The sequence below is a fragment of the Hyperolius riggenbachi genome, chromosome 3 (assembly GCF_040937935.1).
Source record: "Hyperolius riggenbachi isolate aHypRig1 chromosome 3, aHypRig1.pri, whole genome shotgun sequence".
Lineage (NCBI taxonomy): Eukaryota > Metazoa > Chordata > Amphibia > Anura > Hyperoliidae > Hyperolius > Hyperolius riggenbachi.
This window is the reverse complement of record NC_090648.1, coordinates 456,226,648-456,244,746: the sequence shown is the minus strand read 5'-3', so window position 1 is coordinate 456,244,746 and position 18,099 is coordinate 456,226,648. Positions and strand designations below refer to the sequence as shown.

General features: G+C 43.2%; 1 protein-coding gene across 1 annotated transcript in view; it reads left to right on the top strand.

Moving 5' to 3' along the window:
- Positions 1 to 18,099, top strand: part of SYN3 (synapsin III) — a 520,265-nt gene that overhangs the window by 468,100 nt on the left and 34,066 nt on the right. Inside the window, exon 8 of the mRNA XM_068277914.1 lies at positions 3,560 to 3,702. Within this exon, the coding sequence (XP_068134015.1) occupies positions 3,560 to 3,702 (143 nt within the window). The remainder of the gene's footprint in view (positions 1 to 3,559; positions 3,703 to 18,099) is intronic.

Genomic DNA, 18,099 nt, shown 5'->3' with positions numbered 1-18,099 from the left:
GAGGGAATGATGGTTGGGTTGGGAATGGGTCGGGATGATGGTTGGGATGGGAATGGGAGCGGATAATGGTTGGGAATGGGTGGGGGTGATGGTTGGGAATAGGGGGGGTTGATGTTTGGGCTGGGAATGGGTGGGGATGATGTTTGGTTGGGAATGGGAGGGGATGATGTTTGGGTTGGAAATGGGAGGGGATGATGGATGGGAATAGGAGGGGATGATGTTTGGATTGGGAATGGGAGGGGATGATGGTTGGATTGGGAATGAGAGGGGATGATGTTTGGGTTGGGAATAGGTGGGAATGATGGTTGGGTTGGAAATGGGTGGGGATGATGTTTTGGTTAGGAATAGGAGATTATGCTGTGTGGGTTAGGAATAGGGGGGAATAAATGATGTTTGGGTTGTAAATGGGTGGGGATGATGGATGGGTTAGGAATGGGTGGGGATGATGGATGGGTTAGGAATGGGTGGGGATGATGATTAGGTTGGGAAAGGGAGTGAATGTTGTTTGGGTTGGGAATGGGATGATGGTTGGGAATAGGAGGGGTTGATGTTTGGGTTGGGAATAGGAGGAGATGATGGTTGGGTTGGGAATAGGTGGGGAAGATGGTTGGGTTGGGAATGGGAGGGGATGATGTTTGGGTTGGGAATAGGTGGGGATGATGGTTGGGTTGGAAATGGGAGGGGATGATGTTTGGGTTGGGAATGAGAGGGGATGATGTTTGGGTTGGGAATAGGTGGGGATGATGGTTGGGTTGGGAATGGGAGGGGATGATGTTTGGGTTGGGAATAGGTGGGGTTGATGGTTGGGTTGGGAATGGGAGGGGATGATGTTTGGGTTGGGAATGGGAGGGGATGATGTTTGGATTTCAAATAGAAGTGGAGGATTTTAAGGGTAGGAATGGGAGGAGGAATGTTATTGGAATGGGTGGGGATGGTGTTTGGGTTGGGAATGAGAGGGGATGATGTTTGGGTTGGGAATGAGAGGGGATGATGGTTGGGTTGGGAATAGGTGGGGATGATGGTTGGGTTGGGAATAGGTGGGGATGATGGTTGGGTTGGAAATGGGTGGGGATGATGGTTGGGTTGGGAATGGGAGGGGATGGTTGGGTTGGGAATAGGTGGGGATGATGTGTGGGATGAGAATGAGAGGGGATGATGGTTGGGTTGGGAATAGGAGGAGATGATGGTTGGGTTGGGAATAGGAGGAGATGATGTTTGGTTTGGGAATAGGTGGGGATGATGGTTGGGTTGGGAATAGGTGGGGATGATGATTGGGTTGGAAATAGGTGGGGATGATGGTTGGGAATAGGTGTGGATAATGGTTGGGTTGGGAATGAGAGGGGATGATGTTTGGATTTTAAATAGAAGTGCAGGATTTTAGGGGTAGGAACGGGAGGAGGAATGTTATAGTTAAGAACAGGCGCAGGGAAGCTTGGGAAACAAACAAGAGGGGGATGTTAGAGGTAGAAACTAGAGGTGTTAGGACTAGCAGGAAAAAAAGTTATGGTTATTAATAGGAGGGGGTAAAGTTTGGGTTAAGAATAGGAGAGTGGAATGCGAGAGTTAGGAATGGGAAGGGGTTAGAAATAGGAAGCAGGATATTATGGTTAGGAATAGGAGGGGGCAGGTTGTTACAGTTAGTAATGGGAGGTGGGATGTTAGGGTCAAGAATGGGATGATTAGGAAAGGGGGGGGGGATTTAGGATTAAGAACAGGAGGACAGATGTTTAGGTTAGGAATGGGAGGGGGAATGTTAGGGTTAGGACCAAGAGGATGAATGGCAAACATGATGTTTGAAACATACACCTCTGCTCTCCACTATGGCATTCATAGCAAACACCACCGACTCTTTCAAAGAGTTGAACAGTGTTCATCTCTTTGTAAATGTGGCTAATGACACAAAAGTGTTGAAAAATAATCACTTTTTCAGAAGTCCCAGTACCTCTTAAAAAGACAGCATTTCCACTTCATCAGCACAAATCACCCCTTTAGTCCCCCACACTGGAGATGCACAGGACAGAGCACGAGGTGCTGTCCAGCACAGCTGCTCAGTAACGTGTCATTCAGTCCATCCCTGTTAGACCTGCACATTTCCCAGGCACACGGTGTGGGGATGACTCAGGCAGGAGATGTGAAGGAGTGCGGAGCACGTGGAGTGCGGCAGTGCGGTCATTCTGCTTCGGAATCCTGTGGGAAGAGATGGTGGAAATGAAAACATATTTACAGTGGAAATCAGTCCTCAGCATATCCGCTGACATTTGTTCCATCTGATAAAAGCGGTGCCCTTTGTGCTCGGCTCTGTGGCTGGGAAACCAATATTGGTGAAATAATTTCCTGTGTACGCTACACGGCCTTTATGAGTGAAGATATAAAAGTAATATAAATAATAATAGTTGTGTACAGTATTCCATTAGTGTAACAAAAGCCAAAGCACCATGGAGCCCAAGAGTGGAGGAGTAAGGGTAGTTTGGCCCTAACATTTTACTGGTCCTCTTTATACATATCTTCTCTTGTAGTAGTGGTTCCTTGGGGAATAGTTGCAGGAGGAATGTTTTTTTTTGTTGGACACATAGGGCTTGATTCACTAAGACAAATAGCATGCCTTATCCGAGTTAACACGTCTTATCAGAGATAACGCGCCTTATCAGAGTAGCATAAAGGTACCCATCAAATTTGTGAATCAACCCATTGCTAAACGTATTTAGTGCAAAGATCTTGAAAACCTTGTTCATTGGCAGTTTCCAGCGATTCAGTCTTGCAGTGGGTATTTAACTTTAGCATTGCAAGCACGACTCTGCCAGGCTTTCGGGTTGGATTGCCGGGGACAGGAGCCACCCGGGAGACGGTGAGGGACAAGCGGACCTAAGAGGGCTTAAGGAAGCCCCAGGTAAGTATGGAACCTGAGATGCTTCTCATCTCAGGTACACTTCACCCCAAAGCGGATTTTACCCTACCGGACAAGAGTGATTTTCACCTTTCAATGCTCATCCCTTTCATTTGCCAATAGCTTACTCACTACTAATCACATTGAAATGATCTATATATTGTTTTTTTCACCACCAATTGGGCTTTTTGGGGTTAATATTTGTTTTTAGTAATTACTATATTTTCTATGCATTTTAAAGGGAAAAACAAGGAAAAAATAAAAAAATACACTATTTTTCCAATTTCATCCCCTATAGTTTTAATATAAACACTGTACATAAAACCTGCATGTTTATCTGCCCATTTGTCCTGGTTATCACAATATTTTAATTATGTCCCTAGTACAAAGTATGGTGACAATATATTATTTGGAAATAAAGGTGTATTTTTTCTATAGTGTTTTTTTTTTTCACTGTTTGACTTATAAAAACTTCCTGGAGCCGCTAAGAGGCTCTAGCAGGACGTTTTTATAAGTCTGTTTGTCATTAGGTGGTTAAAGAAAAGTGACTTTTTAGTGCCTCCTTAGGGGCTTTAGTGTTCTTTGGCACAGTTAGTTGATATACTGTAGCTCAGTATGTGTTATGATGCCAGTAACCAGCTTGCTTCTCAATGTCTATTTTCTCGTCTTCCACAGGTGAAGGTAGATAACCAATATGACTTCCAGGATATGGCCAGCATCGTTGCCATGGCAAAAACCTACGTGACCACCGAGCCCTTCATAGACTCCAAATATGACATCCGCATACAAAAAATTGGAAATAATTACAAAGCCTACATGTAAGTGCTTCTCTGGTGCCGTCTGAGTCATCAAAATGAATGACTAATCCTCCATTTCTTTTGTTTAACTGGCCTCCTCTTTAGTACAGTAGTGTCTCGGTTATCTGGTGCAGACGGGGATCGGCTGATGCCGGATAAGCACTTTCTGGTTGCTTGAGACTCAATGTTAAAAATAGGCCCAGCTAATACAGTACTCTACCCTAATCTATATACATACCATGGACTCTGTAATAAATGTTAAGATGCAGTAACTGAAACTGTATTAACCTTAGGATAGCAAATGGAACCCAGTCTTTGAAGAGGAACTGTCGCAAAAATCTTAAAATTTAAAACACATACAAATAAGAAGTACATTTCTTCCAGAGTAAAATGAGCCATACAGTACTTTTCTCCTATGTTGCTGTCATTTACAGTAGGTATTAGAAATCTGACATTACCGACAGGTTTTGGGTTAGTCCATCTCTTCATGGGGGATTCTCAGCATGACCTTCATTCTTTATAAAGAAACTCCCTGAAGATTTATACAAAGATGCTGGCCAGCCTCCCTGCTGGCTGCACACTTTTTTGGCAGTTGGACGGAGCAACTGCCATTCACTAAGTGCTTTTTTAAAAAAAAAGAAAACCCTGAGACCTCCCATGAGAAGATGGGCTAGTCCAAAATCTGTCGCTAATGTCAGATTTCTACTACTTATTGTAAGTGACAGCAACATAGGAGAAAAGTAATATATGGCTCGTTTTACTCTGGAAGAAACGTACTTCTTATTTGTATATGTTGTACATGTATTTTAAATTTTAAGATTTTTGCGACAGAAGTCCTTTAAGCACAGCAGAGCCCACAGACAGCCTAAGAAGTAGGCCTTCGTCATTCTACTACCAGAAATTTGTGCTGGTTGGATAAGACTGCTAGTTAGTTGAGTTCCAGATAACTGGGACTCTACTGTACCATGTTTCACAAAGTGGAGTCACACTTTAAATAGTTAAATCACTGATGCACCATTGGCTGTAAATACATCTGTCACTGTAGCTTAAAGAGACACTGAAGCGAAAGAAAATATATGATATTATGATTTGTATGTGTAGCACAGCTAAGAAATAAAACATTAAGATCAGATACATCAGTCTAATTGTTTCCAGTACAGGAAGAGTTGAGAAACTCCAGTTGTTATCTCTATGCGAACAAGCCATTAAGCTCTCCGACTAATGCTGGATACACACGTTGCGTTTCCGCGTTCGATGCGGCCGTCGATACGCGTCGATTCGATTATTTCCGACATGTCCGATTGAAGGTTCGATGGATCGTTAGGTCGATTTGCCATACTTTACATGGCATTCGACCTAAAAATCATCGAAATTCGTTCGGAAATGTTCGGAAATAATCGAATCGACGCGTATCGACGGCCGCATCGAACGCGGAAACGCAACGTGTGTATCCAGCATTAGTTAGTCGTGGAGAGGGCTGTTATCTGACTTTTATTATCTCAACTGTAAGTGAACTGTTTACTTTTCCTCTGCTAGAGGAGAGGTCATTACTTCACAGACTGCTCTGAAAGACTCATTTTGAATGCTGAGTGTTGCGTAATCTGCACATATTATAGAATAATGCAATATTAGAAAAAACACTATATACCTGAAAATAAAAGTATGAGAATATTTTCTTTGCTGCTAACCTTCTAGTAATTATTCATAGTACACAATCAATTCATTATATCATATTTTTTTTCGCTTCAGTGTCTCTTTAAATCAAACCTGAACTAAAAAATAAAAGGTAAAATTAACATACACATGTCATATTTACCTCCCATGCTCATCAATCTTTTTCTCCTCTCCTGAGTCCTGTTTGTCCCCTGTGATCAATGGAATTTTCCATCCTCCAGTTTGAAAATGGCAATGACCCCATAACAGCTTCCTGGTCAGCACATTGTTAAACTGTAATATCGCCCTCTTGAGCCGTAGCGAAACATGGACATTACCTTGCTCATCAGTTGTCCTTTCACTTATAACTGACAGCAAATGGTACATAACTTACAGCAACTGATATATTATCAGAACTGTAAGGAAGAAAATAATGAGCTTCTGAGAGGAACTGTGAGGTAAGTATGCATTATTCATCTACAGGTAAATCATGTGTTTATTTTAAATGATTTTACTTGGTTAAGGTTCCCTTTAACCATTTCTAAATAAATATATATATATATATATATATATATATATATATACTGTATATAGAGTAAAAAAATCTTTTTGTACTAAGGGCAGGTTTGCATGGCATAACCTGTATTTACAGCTTTTCTTAATTGGGCTCAGGATTACAGGGTGAAAGAAACAGCCCTATTCTTATTTCAGCTGACCTCTCCTGAGCTTGACCCCTTTACCAAATGTAGTCCTAACTGCACATAGTCATCTCACTTTGCTGGGCAGACCTGCAGTATTTGTCATCTCTGTGTTGTGGGAACTGTTTATGTTTTTGGGGGTCTTTCTTTGTTTTGTGGGGGCTGCATCTGTTTTGTAGGGTTTGTTTCTGTTTTGTGGGGACTTTCTCTGTTTTGTGGGGACTTTCTCTATTTTGTGGGGACTGTCACTGTTTTGTGGGGACTGTCACTGTTTTGTGGGGGCTGTCACGGTTTTGTGGGGGCTGCCTCTGCTTCATTTGGGCTTTCTCTGTTTTGTGGGGGCTGTTGATGTGGGTTCTTTCTCTGTGTTGTGGTGGAAAATCTCTGTTCTGTGGGGGCTGTCTGGGTTTTGTGGGGTCTTTCTCTGTTTTATGGGTGCTTTCTGTGGGAGCGGTCTGTGAAGAAGAAACCTAAAGTTTTGAGAGCTCGCAAGGAACTCTTATAATGTTAGTCATTAAAGATATTACCTAAACAACTTTGGTGGTTATGTCTTCCAACAGCCCTGAGAAAGCCAGTTTGGGCTCTCTGCATCACCCGATAGTTATATACACAGTAATAGGGAGGGAAGAGCCAAGCATAAATTCTGAACTGGGCCCCTGGCCCTCTAACTGCACCACTGTGTCTAGCTATAGGCGTGTTTGAACAGGCCCTAACTTTAGAAAATGATTTATAATGTTCACGTCGCTTATAAAAGTATAGTAAGTATAAAAGTTAATATAAAATCAAATAAACTCAGAAAGGAAACAAACGTATGAAGTATGAACGTCGTAATACGTCATTTATTTCCAAAACAGTCCAGATTAAGTCATTAAAGCTCCTTGGAAGGCTCTGAATTGCATCATGTGTTTAGCTAAGCGTCTGCTTGCTGACGCCACTGCTGTGAGAGGATCCAGGAATGGGGTTCGGCCTTCAGGGCAAGCACATGGGATTACTGGAACACACTCCACCTTGAGGTGTCTGCTGTAGTCTGAGAGAGGAACCTGTGGTCAGTGGATGAGCCAGTTATGGGAGATCCCCGCTGTGTGGAGGGAGAACTCCCTGGTGACTCAGTCCAGGGAGTTCTCCTCACAGCAGAGTCAGTAGAGGACAGCGTGACATCTCGGCCTCCACCTGATCATCAGCTGACTCAGCCCTCCATGTCCTCCTCAGCTGCACAAGCTATGTGTGTCGCATAATTTCCAGGGAGGAGATATCTACATTAGCTTGCGACCAACTTTGTGGATTAGGAATTAAAGAGAACTTTAAAGGGAACCTTAACTGAGATGGATGTGGATATTTCCTTTGAAGCAATACCAGTTGCTTGGCAGTCCTGCCAATCACACCCCTGAATCAAGCATGTAGCTAATCAAGTCTGACTTCAGTCAGAGTACCTGATCTGCATGCTTGTTCAGGGGCTGTGGCTAAAAGTATTAGAGACACAGGATCAGCTGGAGAGTCAGGGAACTGGTATTTTAAAAGGAAAAATTCATATCCTTCTCAGTTTAGGTTCCCTTTAAGTCACATATACACGTCCAACAAAGTGCACAACCAACTCCAGGCACAACCGACCCCACAACAAACCGTTTACAATGACTTGTATTTTCCATGCACCAACCAACTAAACGACCAACTCATTTGCAGTGGTGGACTCACTCACTCCAAAGGGCATGCAACAAACGTAGTTATGCTTGAACAAAGAAATGTATTTGTACACTCCACATAAATTTGCAATGCGTTTCACAGGCGTGACCCGGCTTCATCAGGCAGTAAAAAGGCGTATACAGCACACGCAGTCCAGGTCCTTTGGAGTGGGTGAGTCCACCACTGCCTCTCCTACTTTTAAGAGTTTTAGCCAATTTTATTCTACTGGTGCCTCTGTTCTGTAGCTTGTTCAAGTCTATCCCTTGTGGAGGGGTGCTTTTACCACCTCTTTCTTCCGATCTACAGAGAGCGACTTCTTAACCCTGAGTGGGAACAGGTCTAATCTTCCTACCTGCCTCTATAGTGGTTACCTCAGTGGTAACCCATGTTTGTGAGTATAATGATACTTGCTTAATTAAATTGCTTCCTTACCAATACATACTAACTACACTATTTGGGCTCTCGGTGTCCCTCGTTTTCTGTTCTTGTTCACCAACTCATTTGCACATTGCGTTCGCAAGTAAAACGACAGACTGCACAATATGGCCACATTCAAAGCAACTACGTCGTACAAACGAAACTGTACACACGTGGCCCACTGCCGGATATCAGCCCAACAGTCATGTGATTGATGCGCTGGTTGGATCAGGTAAACTGTTTGTTATCAGTTGCTCTTCGAGTCATTTGCCACGGATACACACGTCTGATTGTCTTCCAACAGACCAAAATTAGACAACAATTGGGAGCATTTGTTGGGCATGTGTACAAGCCTTTAGAGTGCATCTAACAAGATTGCTAGCTGTCAGTGGTTTCAGTTCATTTTTCTATCTTTCTTACAATCTTTGAAAAAATATTTTTTATTCCAGTAATAGCAGTAGGGTATTGTACCGTGTTAGCCATCAGTAAAAGCAAGAAGTTTTAAATCAGGATGATATCATTTATTGGCTAACTACAAATGAATAAGAATAAACAAGCTTTCGGCCTTGCAGCCTTCGTCAGGTTTACATCCTGGTAGTTTGCAAGCTGGTGGTACAGACAGCTTATATAGATGCAACATCAAAAGGGAAAACAGATATTTTTTTCAAGCGTAAATACATCATTAAGATGCCTTAATACAAACAGACCATCTAAATGGGGTAAGATAAGGATCCTTGTTTACTCCATTGCTCACAGACCTGGTATTAGGATTGACCCAGAGGTATCGTAAATTCTTAGTTCACAAGTTCAGTACTTCTAATTTGGCTGATAACTCCTTTAAGGTAGCCATGCATCTAGTGATTTTTGTTCAATTGACAAAAGAATCGACTTTATTGTGCGATCAACTTCAGTGTGGTGATCCAAAGTCGATCGACTAGTGCCCCACACACTACAAGAGATACCCTATGTGTTTCGCCTCCACGCTGACTAATGTTGTGCCTCCATGCCCTGATTGCAAAAATCGATTCAGTGTCGATTGAATAATATGAGAACAGTTGTTGATTCCTGTGCGAGCGATCGATATATTGCATTCTGCTCGATCTACTAAGCTGGTTGATTTGACATGGACAATTTCCATTGATTGGGCAAACTGGAACACACTTGATTCTCTCTCGATTCGATAAAAATTGTTTTGCTGGAGAGCCAAACCTACACTGCTGTCCAGCACCTAAATTTCATGATTTAGGGAGAATGGTGAGGTGGGGGGCTAGTACCATGAACGAGCGTATCCGAACAGGGCTTGCATAAGTACGGTCCACACATGCCCAGTAGAAGGAAGCTGCTCATGCATGAGTGCCTTTCTTCTACTGGGCATGTGCAGTGTGTCTGTGCTCGTCCACTCCCCTGGGTAACATAGGTATAGTGGGATCCTGGACTCGAATAATGAGGGGGGGGGGGGGGGAGGGTGTAATAGGATCCAAGAAGCCTTTGGACCATCCAGAGAATACCTACTACTGAGGTAAGTATCTATCTATCTATTTAGGGGCATAACTAGAAATCACTAAGCCCACCTGCAAAACTTTGGATGGGGCTCCCCCTCTCAAAACGGAGTCCAGGCAGGATAGGTAGCGAGGTATAGGTGCCTCTAGTATAGGTAGCCAGCTATAGGTGCCCCCAGCATAGGTAGCCTGGTATAGTTAGGTAGCCAGGTATAGGTGCCCCCAGTTTAGGTAGCCAGGTATAAGTGTCCCCAGCTTACGTAGCCAGGTATAGGTGTCCCCAGCTTGGGTAGCCAGGTATAAGTGTCCCCAGTATAGGTAGCCAGGTATAGGTGTCCCAAGTATAGGTAGCCAGGTATAAATGCCCCCAGTATAGATAGCCAGGTTTAGGCGTTCCAAGTATAGGTAGCCAGGTGCCCCCCCCCCCCCCTCAGAAATTAGCACAGCGAGCACCATGGTCAGGGAACATGGACTCACCTCTTACATGTTCCATGCAATGATGGAGCTCCGTGTGCTGCCGGTCTTCTCTGTCAGGAAGTAGAGTGATCAGCGCTGGAGACAGATAGAACCAGCAGCACGTGGAGCTCCGTTACATCACATCCCGGGAGAGATGGATCTGTGTTCCCTGCCCATACCTGCTGCTCTAATATCTGGAGAGCGGAGCGCTGAAAGAGTGCCTGCGATAAGGGAGGGGGGAGTCGGGGCCCTCCTCCCCATGGCTGTGTGTGCCCGCTGCGCCCCCCTCCTGATCTGCAGGCTGCACACCCCTAAAAACTACCCTGAGCAGCCACCTCCCCAGGCTTCCCCCCCTCCCCCCATACTTACCTAAAAAAGAAAGAAGCCTCTGGTTCCTATAGATGCTTCCCATAGCTTCCTCCTGTCCCCTGTTGCCGCTCACGGACCCCTCAAAGATTACTGATATAGGCTTGTCTAATCACAAAGAGAGAGAAAGCCCATATAGCAAGCACCACTTATTGAGGTATATAATCATTTATTAGAACAATATATAGAAAAAAAACATGCATCTCTGACATATTGGAGTATTCAAACACATGTACATAAAAACAATTAAAACCGACCATATGGTCGCAAATGGTAACAGCTGCAAACAATCATGTCCATATAAGTGATCAACAAACAATTAGATTGCCACTATGTAAATCACTAAAGAATAGCAATAATATGCTCAAATAGCTACCCCAGTGTGCATCAAAATAGAGCACACTCAAGGTTGAACCCGGGTTCAGTAAAGTGCAAGGCATATAAGTGAAAACATACATCCACCAATAAATATATAAGAGAAAACATTCAATGAACAAGAATAAATGCAGAAAAAATAAATATATATATAAATATGAAGGACTGCTATATACACAGTAATCTAGGAGCAGCCTATACCTGGAGTGCACAGTGAGAAAGAGAAGTGCAAAAAATGAAGGAGGATACTTAGCCCAGGAAGACCAGAAGGCAGGACAGTGCAGCTGAAGATGTAGGGGTGTCCCTTCAAGACAGTCCCGCAAGCTCCGCGGGCGTCACCCCGCTTTGGAAGGAGAGGAGAGGGATACCATATGTGGTATCCCTCTCCTCTCCTTCCAAAGCGGGGTGACGCCCGCGGAGCTTGCGGGACTGTCTTGAAGGGACACCCCTACATCTTCAGCTGCACTGTCCTGCCTTCTGGTCTTCCTGGGCTAAGTATCCTCCTTCATTTTTTGCACTTCTCTTTCTCACTGTGCACTCCAGGTATAGGCTGCTCCTAGATTACTGTGTATATAGCAGTCCTTCATATTTATATATATATTTATTTTTTCTGCATTTATTCTTGTTCATTGAATGTTTTCTCTTATATATTTATTGGTGGATGTATGTTTTCACTTATATGCCTTGCACTTTACTGAACCCGGGTTCAACCTTGAGTGTGCTCTATTTTGATGCACACTGGGGTAGCTATTTGAGCATATTATTGCTATTCTTTAGTGATTTACATAGTGGCAATCTAATTGTTTGTTGATCACTTATATGGACATGATTGTTTGCAGCTGTTACCATTTGCGACCATATGGTCGGTTTTAATTGTTTTTATGTACATGTGTTTGAATACTCCAATATGTCAGAGATGCATGTTTTTTTTTCTATATATTGTTCTAATAAATGATTATATACCTCAATAAGTGGTGCTTGCTATATGGGCTTTCTCTCTCTTTGTGATTAGTCATATCTTTTTTTGAGCCCTAGCACACTTTCTTTTTTCAAGTGTTGCGGACACCACTCTGTGTTCTTGATATAGGCTTGTCGGTAATCTGATATGGGCCACACTCTACTTCAAGCACACATTCATGTGTACTGTGCCTGTGCATGCATAAGCCGCTTCCTGCTACTGCTCTTGTGCCAGAAGAGGAGCTGAAGGGTCCTAGGCAGTGATTGAGGACTGGAGGACACGCCTCCCCTTAGGTAAGTATTTGATATTGTTTTTACCTGAACTTTAGCTCAGGTTTGCTTTAATTTAATTCAGCCAGCTTTGCTATAGTTTGATCTGACCCAAATGAGGGTTGCAGACTTCCAGATTACTTATTCATTTACGTTCTGCAAGACTTCTCAATGAAAAAGGACCTTCATAAATCAGTCCCAGTATTTCTTCAGCTGTTAATTGTTCTGTTATTAACAGAGACACTGAAGCGGAAATTTTTTTTATTATATAATGATTTGTATGTGTAGTACAGCTAAGAAATAAAACATTTGTAGCAGAGACATAAGTCTAATATTGTTTCCAGTACAGGAAGAGTTAAGAAACTCCAGTTGTTATCTATGCAAAAGAGCCACTGAGCTCCACGAGTTTCAAATTCGCAGAGAGCTCTGTCTTCTGAAGCTTATTATCTCAAGTGTCAGTCACTGTATGTGTTTTTTTTCTGCAGAGTACAGTTCAAAAGCTCACTAACCTGCTCTGTAAAATTATTTAGAATGCTGAGTAGTGTGTAAACTGCAAATATTACAGAATGATGAAATGTGAGAAAAAAAACCTATATAACTGAAAATAAAAATATGAGAATATTTTCTTTGCTACTATTGTTCTAGTAATTATCCGTACTATACAACCAATTTATTATATGATAATTTTTTTTTCCGTTTCAGTGTCTGTTTAAGGTAGCCATACATCTAGCGATGTATGGGCAGATTCGACAAAGAGACACATTTATCTCTAATCAAATCTGATTAGAGATACATTTGTTTTGTGTTGATTCTGCCCATACACTACAGGCCGATTCCCGTCCGATTTCAGCATGAAATCTTCAGGGAATCGGCTGAGTCCGCACCGGCGCTGCCCCCCAATGTATGTACCCCTCGTGTGTGCATTATACATTACCTGTCCTGTAGCAGCCTTCACGCGGGGAGCATAATCCTCTAAGCGGCTCTCCATACACGTCAGTGGCGCATATCGTCTGACATCAGGAGCTATGCACCGACATCAGACAGTGCGCCAGTGGCGTGTACGGAAAGCCGCCTGGAGGTTATGACACGATGCGCAGGCTGCTCCTGGACAGGTAACATATAAATGCACACACCGGGCACATTTATGCATTGCGGCGGGGGTTTTGTCATCTTGTTGCTCATTCCAGAATTTGACGCCGTACCGCTGCACATTCGACCAACCAACTTTAGCCCGACATCTTGCGGCATGCGCGATCGACCATGTGACCAATTTCCGTCCTGAAATTGGTCACTTTGTCGGTTGGGCATGCACTTGGTGGCAACGATTTTCATCAGCCGCCAAGTCGCCTGATGTATGTCCACCTTTAGTGTTTGCTGTTTCTTCACTTCAATTGTGTCTTAACTCTGCAGTGTGCTCACACTCAGGCCCTTTTCATACACATAAGTCCCACTAGTGGTGTGTGGTCAGTAAGTGTTAGTCTCCCTGTCAATGTCACTAGCTGCCTGGTGTGACTTGTATGATTAATGTGCAGGGCTGGGTGACCCCACAGGATGCTGGTGTGCAGGGTACAATGAGGAGATCACATGCCCTGCCCTGGAGGCTGTTATTCTGTACATGTCCCCAGCCAGGGTCAGGAGGTGGCGGACACACACCCCGGGGGTTTTCCTCTGGCACCAGAGCAGCCTGGAACAATACGGTGCTGTCTGTGAGGGATGGCAAGGCCCGAGTCCGGTGCTGAGGCCTGGGCCGTATGCCTGCAGGGTAACACGGACCAGGCTTATATGAGTGTGAACGGATAGAGCTGCAATAAGGATTACAGAGAAGTGTTAGTTTCAAAAGGTTTATTAAGAGAATACTTTTCATGACAGCTAGTACACCCCACGCAGGGGGGAAGACAATAAGAAAGTGCAAGGCAGTCTATACAAAGAATCTCAGGATTTTCAGATTCAACAGAATGACATAATAACAAACAGGGCACTTAAAAGTTAACCACTTCAGTACCAGCAGTCTCTGACACCTTAAAGTGTACAAGAGACATCGCTAGGCGCTAGCTACAGATTTGATACTTACCCGGGGCTTCCTCCCACCCCATAAACAAGTCTGAGTCCCACGCCGACCTCCCATGGTCTGCCGTTCAGCCGCAATCAGCCCCAGTTACTGGCTCGGTCACGTCAGTCAGGGTCTACTGCGCATGCACGGGAGGTCCGCACATGCGCAGAAGACTCAGACTGGACCCGAATAAGCCAGTTGAACGGCGGATTGCGGGAGGATGGCGTGGGACATTTTTGTGGGGCGGGAGGAAGCCCTGGGTAAGTATCAAATCTGTAGCTAGCGATGTCTCTGGTACACTTTAAGGACCAGAGACTGCTGGTGCAAAAAACGGGGTTCACTGGTGTAACGTCGCACAGTCCCGCCACTACCGCCGACTCGCCTGCTGTCAGTATGGCAGCAGAGCTCTGTGAGAAGGTCAGGAACCGATTTCATTGGCTCCTGACCCTGTGAACAATGTGAGCCAATCTCATTGGCTCACATTGTTCACAGGGTCAGCAGCCAATGAAATCGGCTCTGTGAGCTTTGCTGTCATACCAACAGCAGGACGAGTGGGCCACAGTGACAGGAGTGGTGGTAGTGGCGGAAGCTAATTGAAACCTATGCCCTGGCAGGGATAACAGTTCCCAAACAGGGCGTATATTTCAGTTAGCATGGTCTGGAAGTGGTTAACAGAGAAAATCTGACAAAACTAAACAGAACTGAGGCAATAAGACAGTGACAGTTTTCTTCTGTTATGAGTGTTTGCATAGGAGTTAAACCATCTGGTTCAGAGTAGTAAACCATATAGCTTAGGCCCTGAGCATCAGCATAACTCAGACATGGGTCCCTCGTTTTTTTGAAAATGTTCTTTGCGGTCATAGGTAATTAAGTCTTTGAACCCTACGGATTACTGGATCAAGGACCAGTTTGGGTTGCTTCCACTGAGAAGCCAGGTACGATTTTGCAGCCATAGCAATACAATACATCAAGCGATGGGCTGGGTTTTTCGTGGTTGACTTTTTATAGCCTAGAAGTAAGATCGCAGGGTGTTTGGAGAACTTGGGATATTAGGTTGCTTATTCTACTACTACCAGGAGGAGGAGGCCTTGGGACAATCCCACCATCTAGCTCTTAGCACTAGCGTTTTGCCCGAGTGATTTTACCGCGATTAGCATGATAAAAATCACTGGACACTACCACGATTTCAGAGCAATCGTCGTAAGCGCTTCATACGCACTGTACCGTGATCGCTCCAGAATCGCTCCGAAAATGCTGCAGGTAACACGTTTGGTATTGGTGCTAATCGCAACACACCTGCGATCGCCGCCAATCGCGGCAATCAGAACACTGCCATAGGATAACATAGCACTAGTGCTTTAAAAAGCGCCAGCGCTTTAGCAATTAGCGGGAATCGCCCGCTAATCGATTCAGTGTGAATGGGCCCTTAAACAATACCAGTTACCTGGTTGTCTTGCAGCAGGACAGCCAGGCAATGTGCATTGTTTAAAAGGAAATAAATAGCCTCCATCTCTTACCTCGGGTTCCCTTAGTGGTGCCATTTTTAGCAATCGATTGTACTTTTGATAAGATCATCTATATCTAATGAGAAGATCATATTTAATTAGTCCACGGCATTAAAGAATCCAGATTACTCCCAATATCAAAATCAATTGCAAACATATCTATGAAAAATTCCTCTACGCCGATCGACCAAGTGTTTAATGAAACGATCGATAATGCGATTCAGGATCCATTGGGTCTGTAAGCTGCTCTTTTTTCACACAACATTATCTGAATTAACTGATTGAAAATACAATTGTTCAGTAAAAATTGCACTGATAATGGGCACCTTTAAAGAGGAACTGTATTAAAAATAACATAATGAATAAAAATTATTTTTTACAATATTCATTTAAAGATGATTTAGTCAGTGTTTGCCCATTGTAAAATATTTCATCTCCCTGATTTACATTCTGACATTTATCACTGGTGGTGACATCTTTAGTTCTGCCAGGTGCCCCTGAGAGAACAGAGGGGGATATTGCTTGCTTGGCAGTTGGAAAAAGGCGTTATTTCCCACAATGCAACGAGGTTCACAATATCAGCCACAGAGGCCCCTGCTGATGATCTATGTGTGAATAGGTAAAGATTTCTTGTGGGAAAAGGGGTATCAGTTACTGATTGGAATCAAGTTCAAGCCTTGATTAAAGAGAAACCGTAACCAAGGATGGAACTTCATCCCAATCAGTAGCTGATACCCCCTTTCCCATGAGAAATCTTTTCCTTTTCACAAACGGATCATCAGGGGGCTCTGTATGGCTGATATTGTGGTGAAACCCCTCCCACAAATGATGTCAGCACCTCATAGCTTTGAGGTACTGACATCACACTGTGGGAGCCTTGTTGCATTGTGGGAAATAATAGCTGTTTACAACTGCCAAAAAAAGCAAGCAGCATCTCCTTCCAGTGACATCACCTGCCAGCAGTAAAAATGTCACCATGTGATAAATGTCATAATGTAAATCAGGGAGAGGAGAGATTTTACAGTGAGCAAACACTGACTAAGGCCTTAATTCACTAAACTTATCTCCTGTCTTTTAATAACTCTTCTAGAGTTGTTACCATGGTGATAAGGCATGTAGTATTCAGGAAACGTTTTACCTCAGGCAAGCCTAAAGTTAACTCTTCTGTCTTTAAATTAACTCTCCAATCCTTAAAATAACTCCAGAGTTAAAGACAGGCTGTTAATTAGCTGCATGTGAAAATAACTACAGAGGAGGTAAATTAACTACAGAGGAGGTAAATTAACTACAGGAGAGGTAAGATAACTCTCTCATGTGTGGAGGTAAGTTTTCTCTTGCCTTATTATCTCTAGCATGATCTTAGTAAATTGAGGCCTAAGTCATTTATACATAATTATTGTAAAAATTAAGCATTCTTTTTACATTATTTTCACTGGAGTTCCTCTTTAAAGTTTCTCTAGTACATACATCCAATTTTGAAAATCATTGGCCAATTTTACCACTTCCATGTAGTATGAAACCTTACTTACACAATCTGTTCATAGTATTCAAAATTTGTACGCCACCACACTACATTGATGGAGGTGGTAAATTGAATTAGCCAATCAAAGTGTGTGTTTGCACCCTTAAGGTGCATTCACACATCAGACCATAGTCTTTGGAAAATGAAAGATCACAGACCAATCTTACCACCCTTCATGTAGTATGAGAGCCATACCTACACAGTCTTTTCTATGGAGCTGAACTCCCCATTAGATAAAATCTTTGCAAGATGCTGCACACACCGATGCTGTACAGACACAAAAGATCAGTATCTGCAAAAGATCTGTTCCTGCCACAGATCCGTCCCTGCAAATTGCATTCATAGTCTATGATATCTGCAGATCATCATACACACCTTGTTTAACTGACATTCATCTGCAGATCAGACAATCATCTGCAGATCTGAAAATCCATCCTGGTGGATCTGATCTGCAGATGAATGTCAGTTAAACAAGGTATGTATGATGATCTGCAGATATCATAGACTATGAATGCATTTTGCAGGAACAGATCTTTTGCAGGAACAGATCTTTTGCAGATACTGATCTTTTGAATGTCTACAGCATCTTTGTGTGCAGCATCTTGCAAAGATTTCTATCTGATGGGGAGTTCAGCTCCATAGAATAGACTGTGTAGGTATGGCTCTCATACTACATGGAAGGGGGTAAAATTGGTCTGTGATCTTTCATTTTTCAAAGACTATGGTCTGATGTGTGTATGTGGCCTTTAGACTGAACTGTTCTATCTACCTGGTGGTGTGATGTCACCTGGATACATTATACATAGAAGCTCCTACACATTGGAGAACATCTGTCCATAGCACTATTACAACTTGTGTCTGTTTAGGTGACTAAATGGTCAGTGAGACAGCACTATACAGAACACCTCATGGTCCTCACTCATCTGCATGTACATATTCCAATGAATAAACAGAAAATAGCTCAGTACTT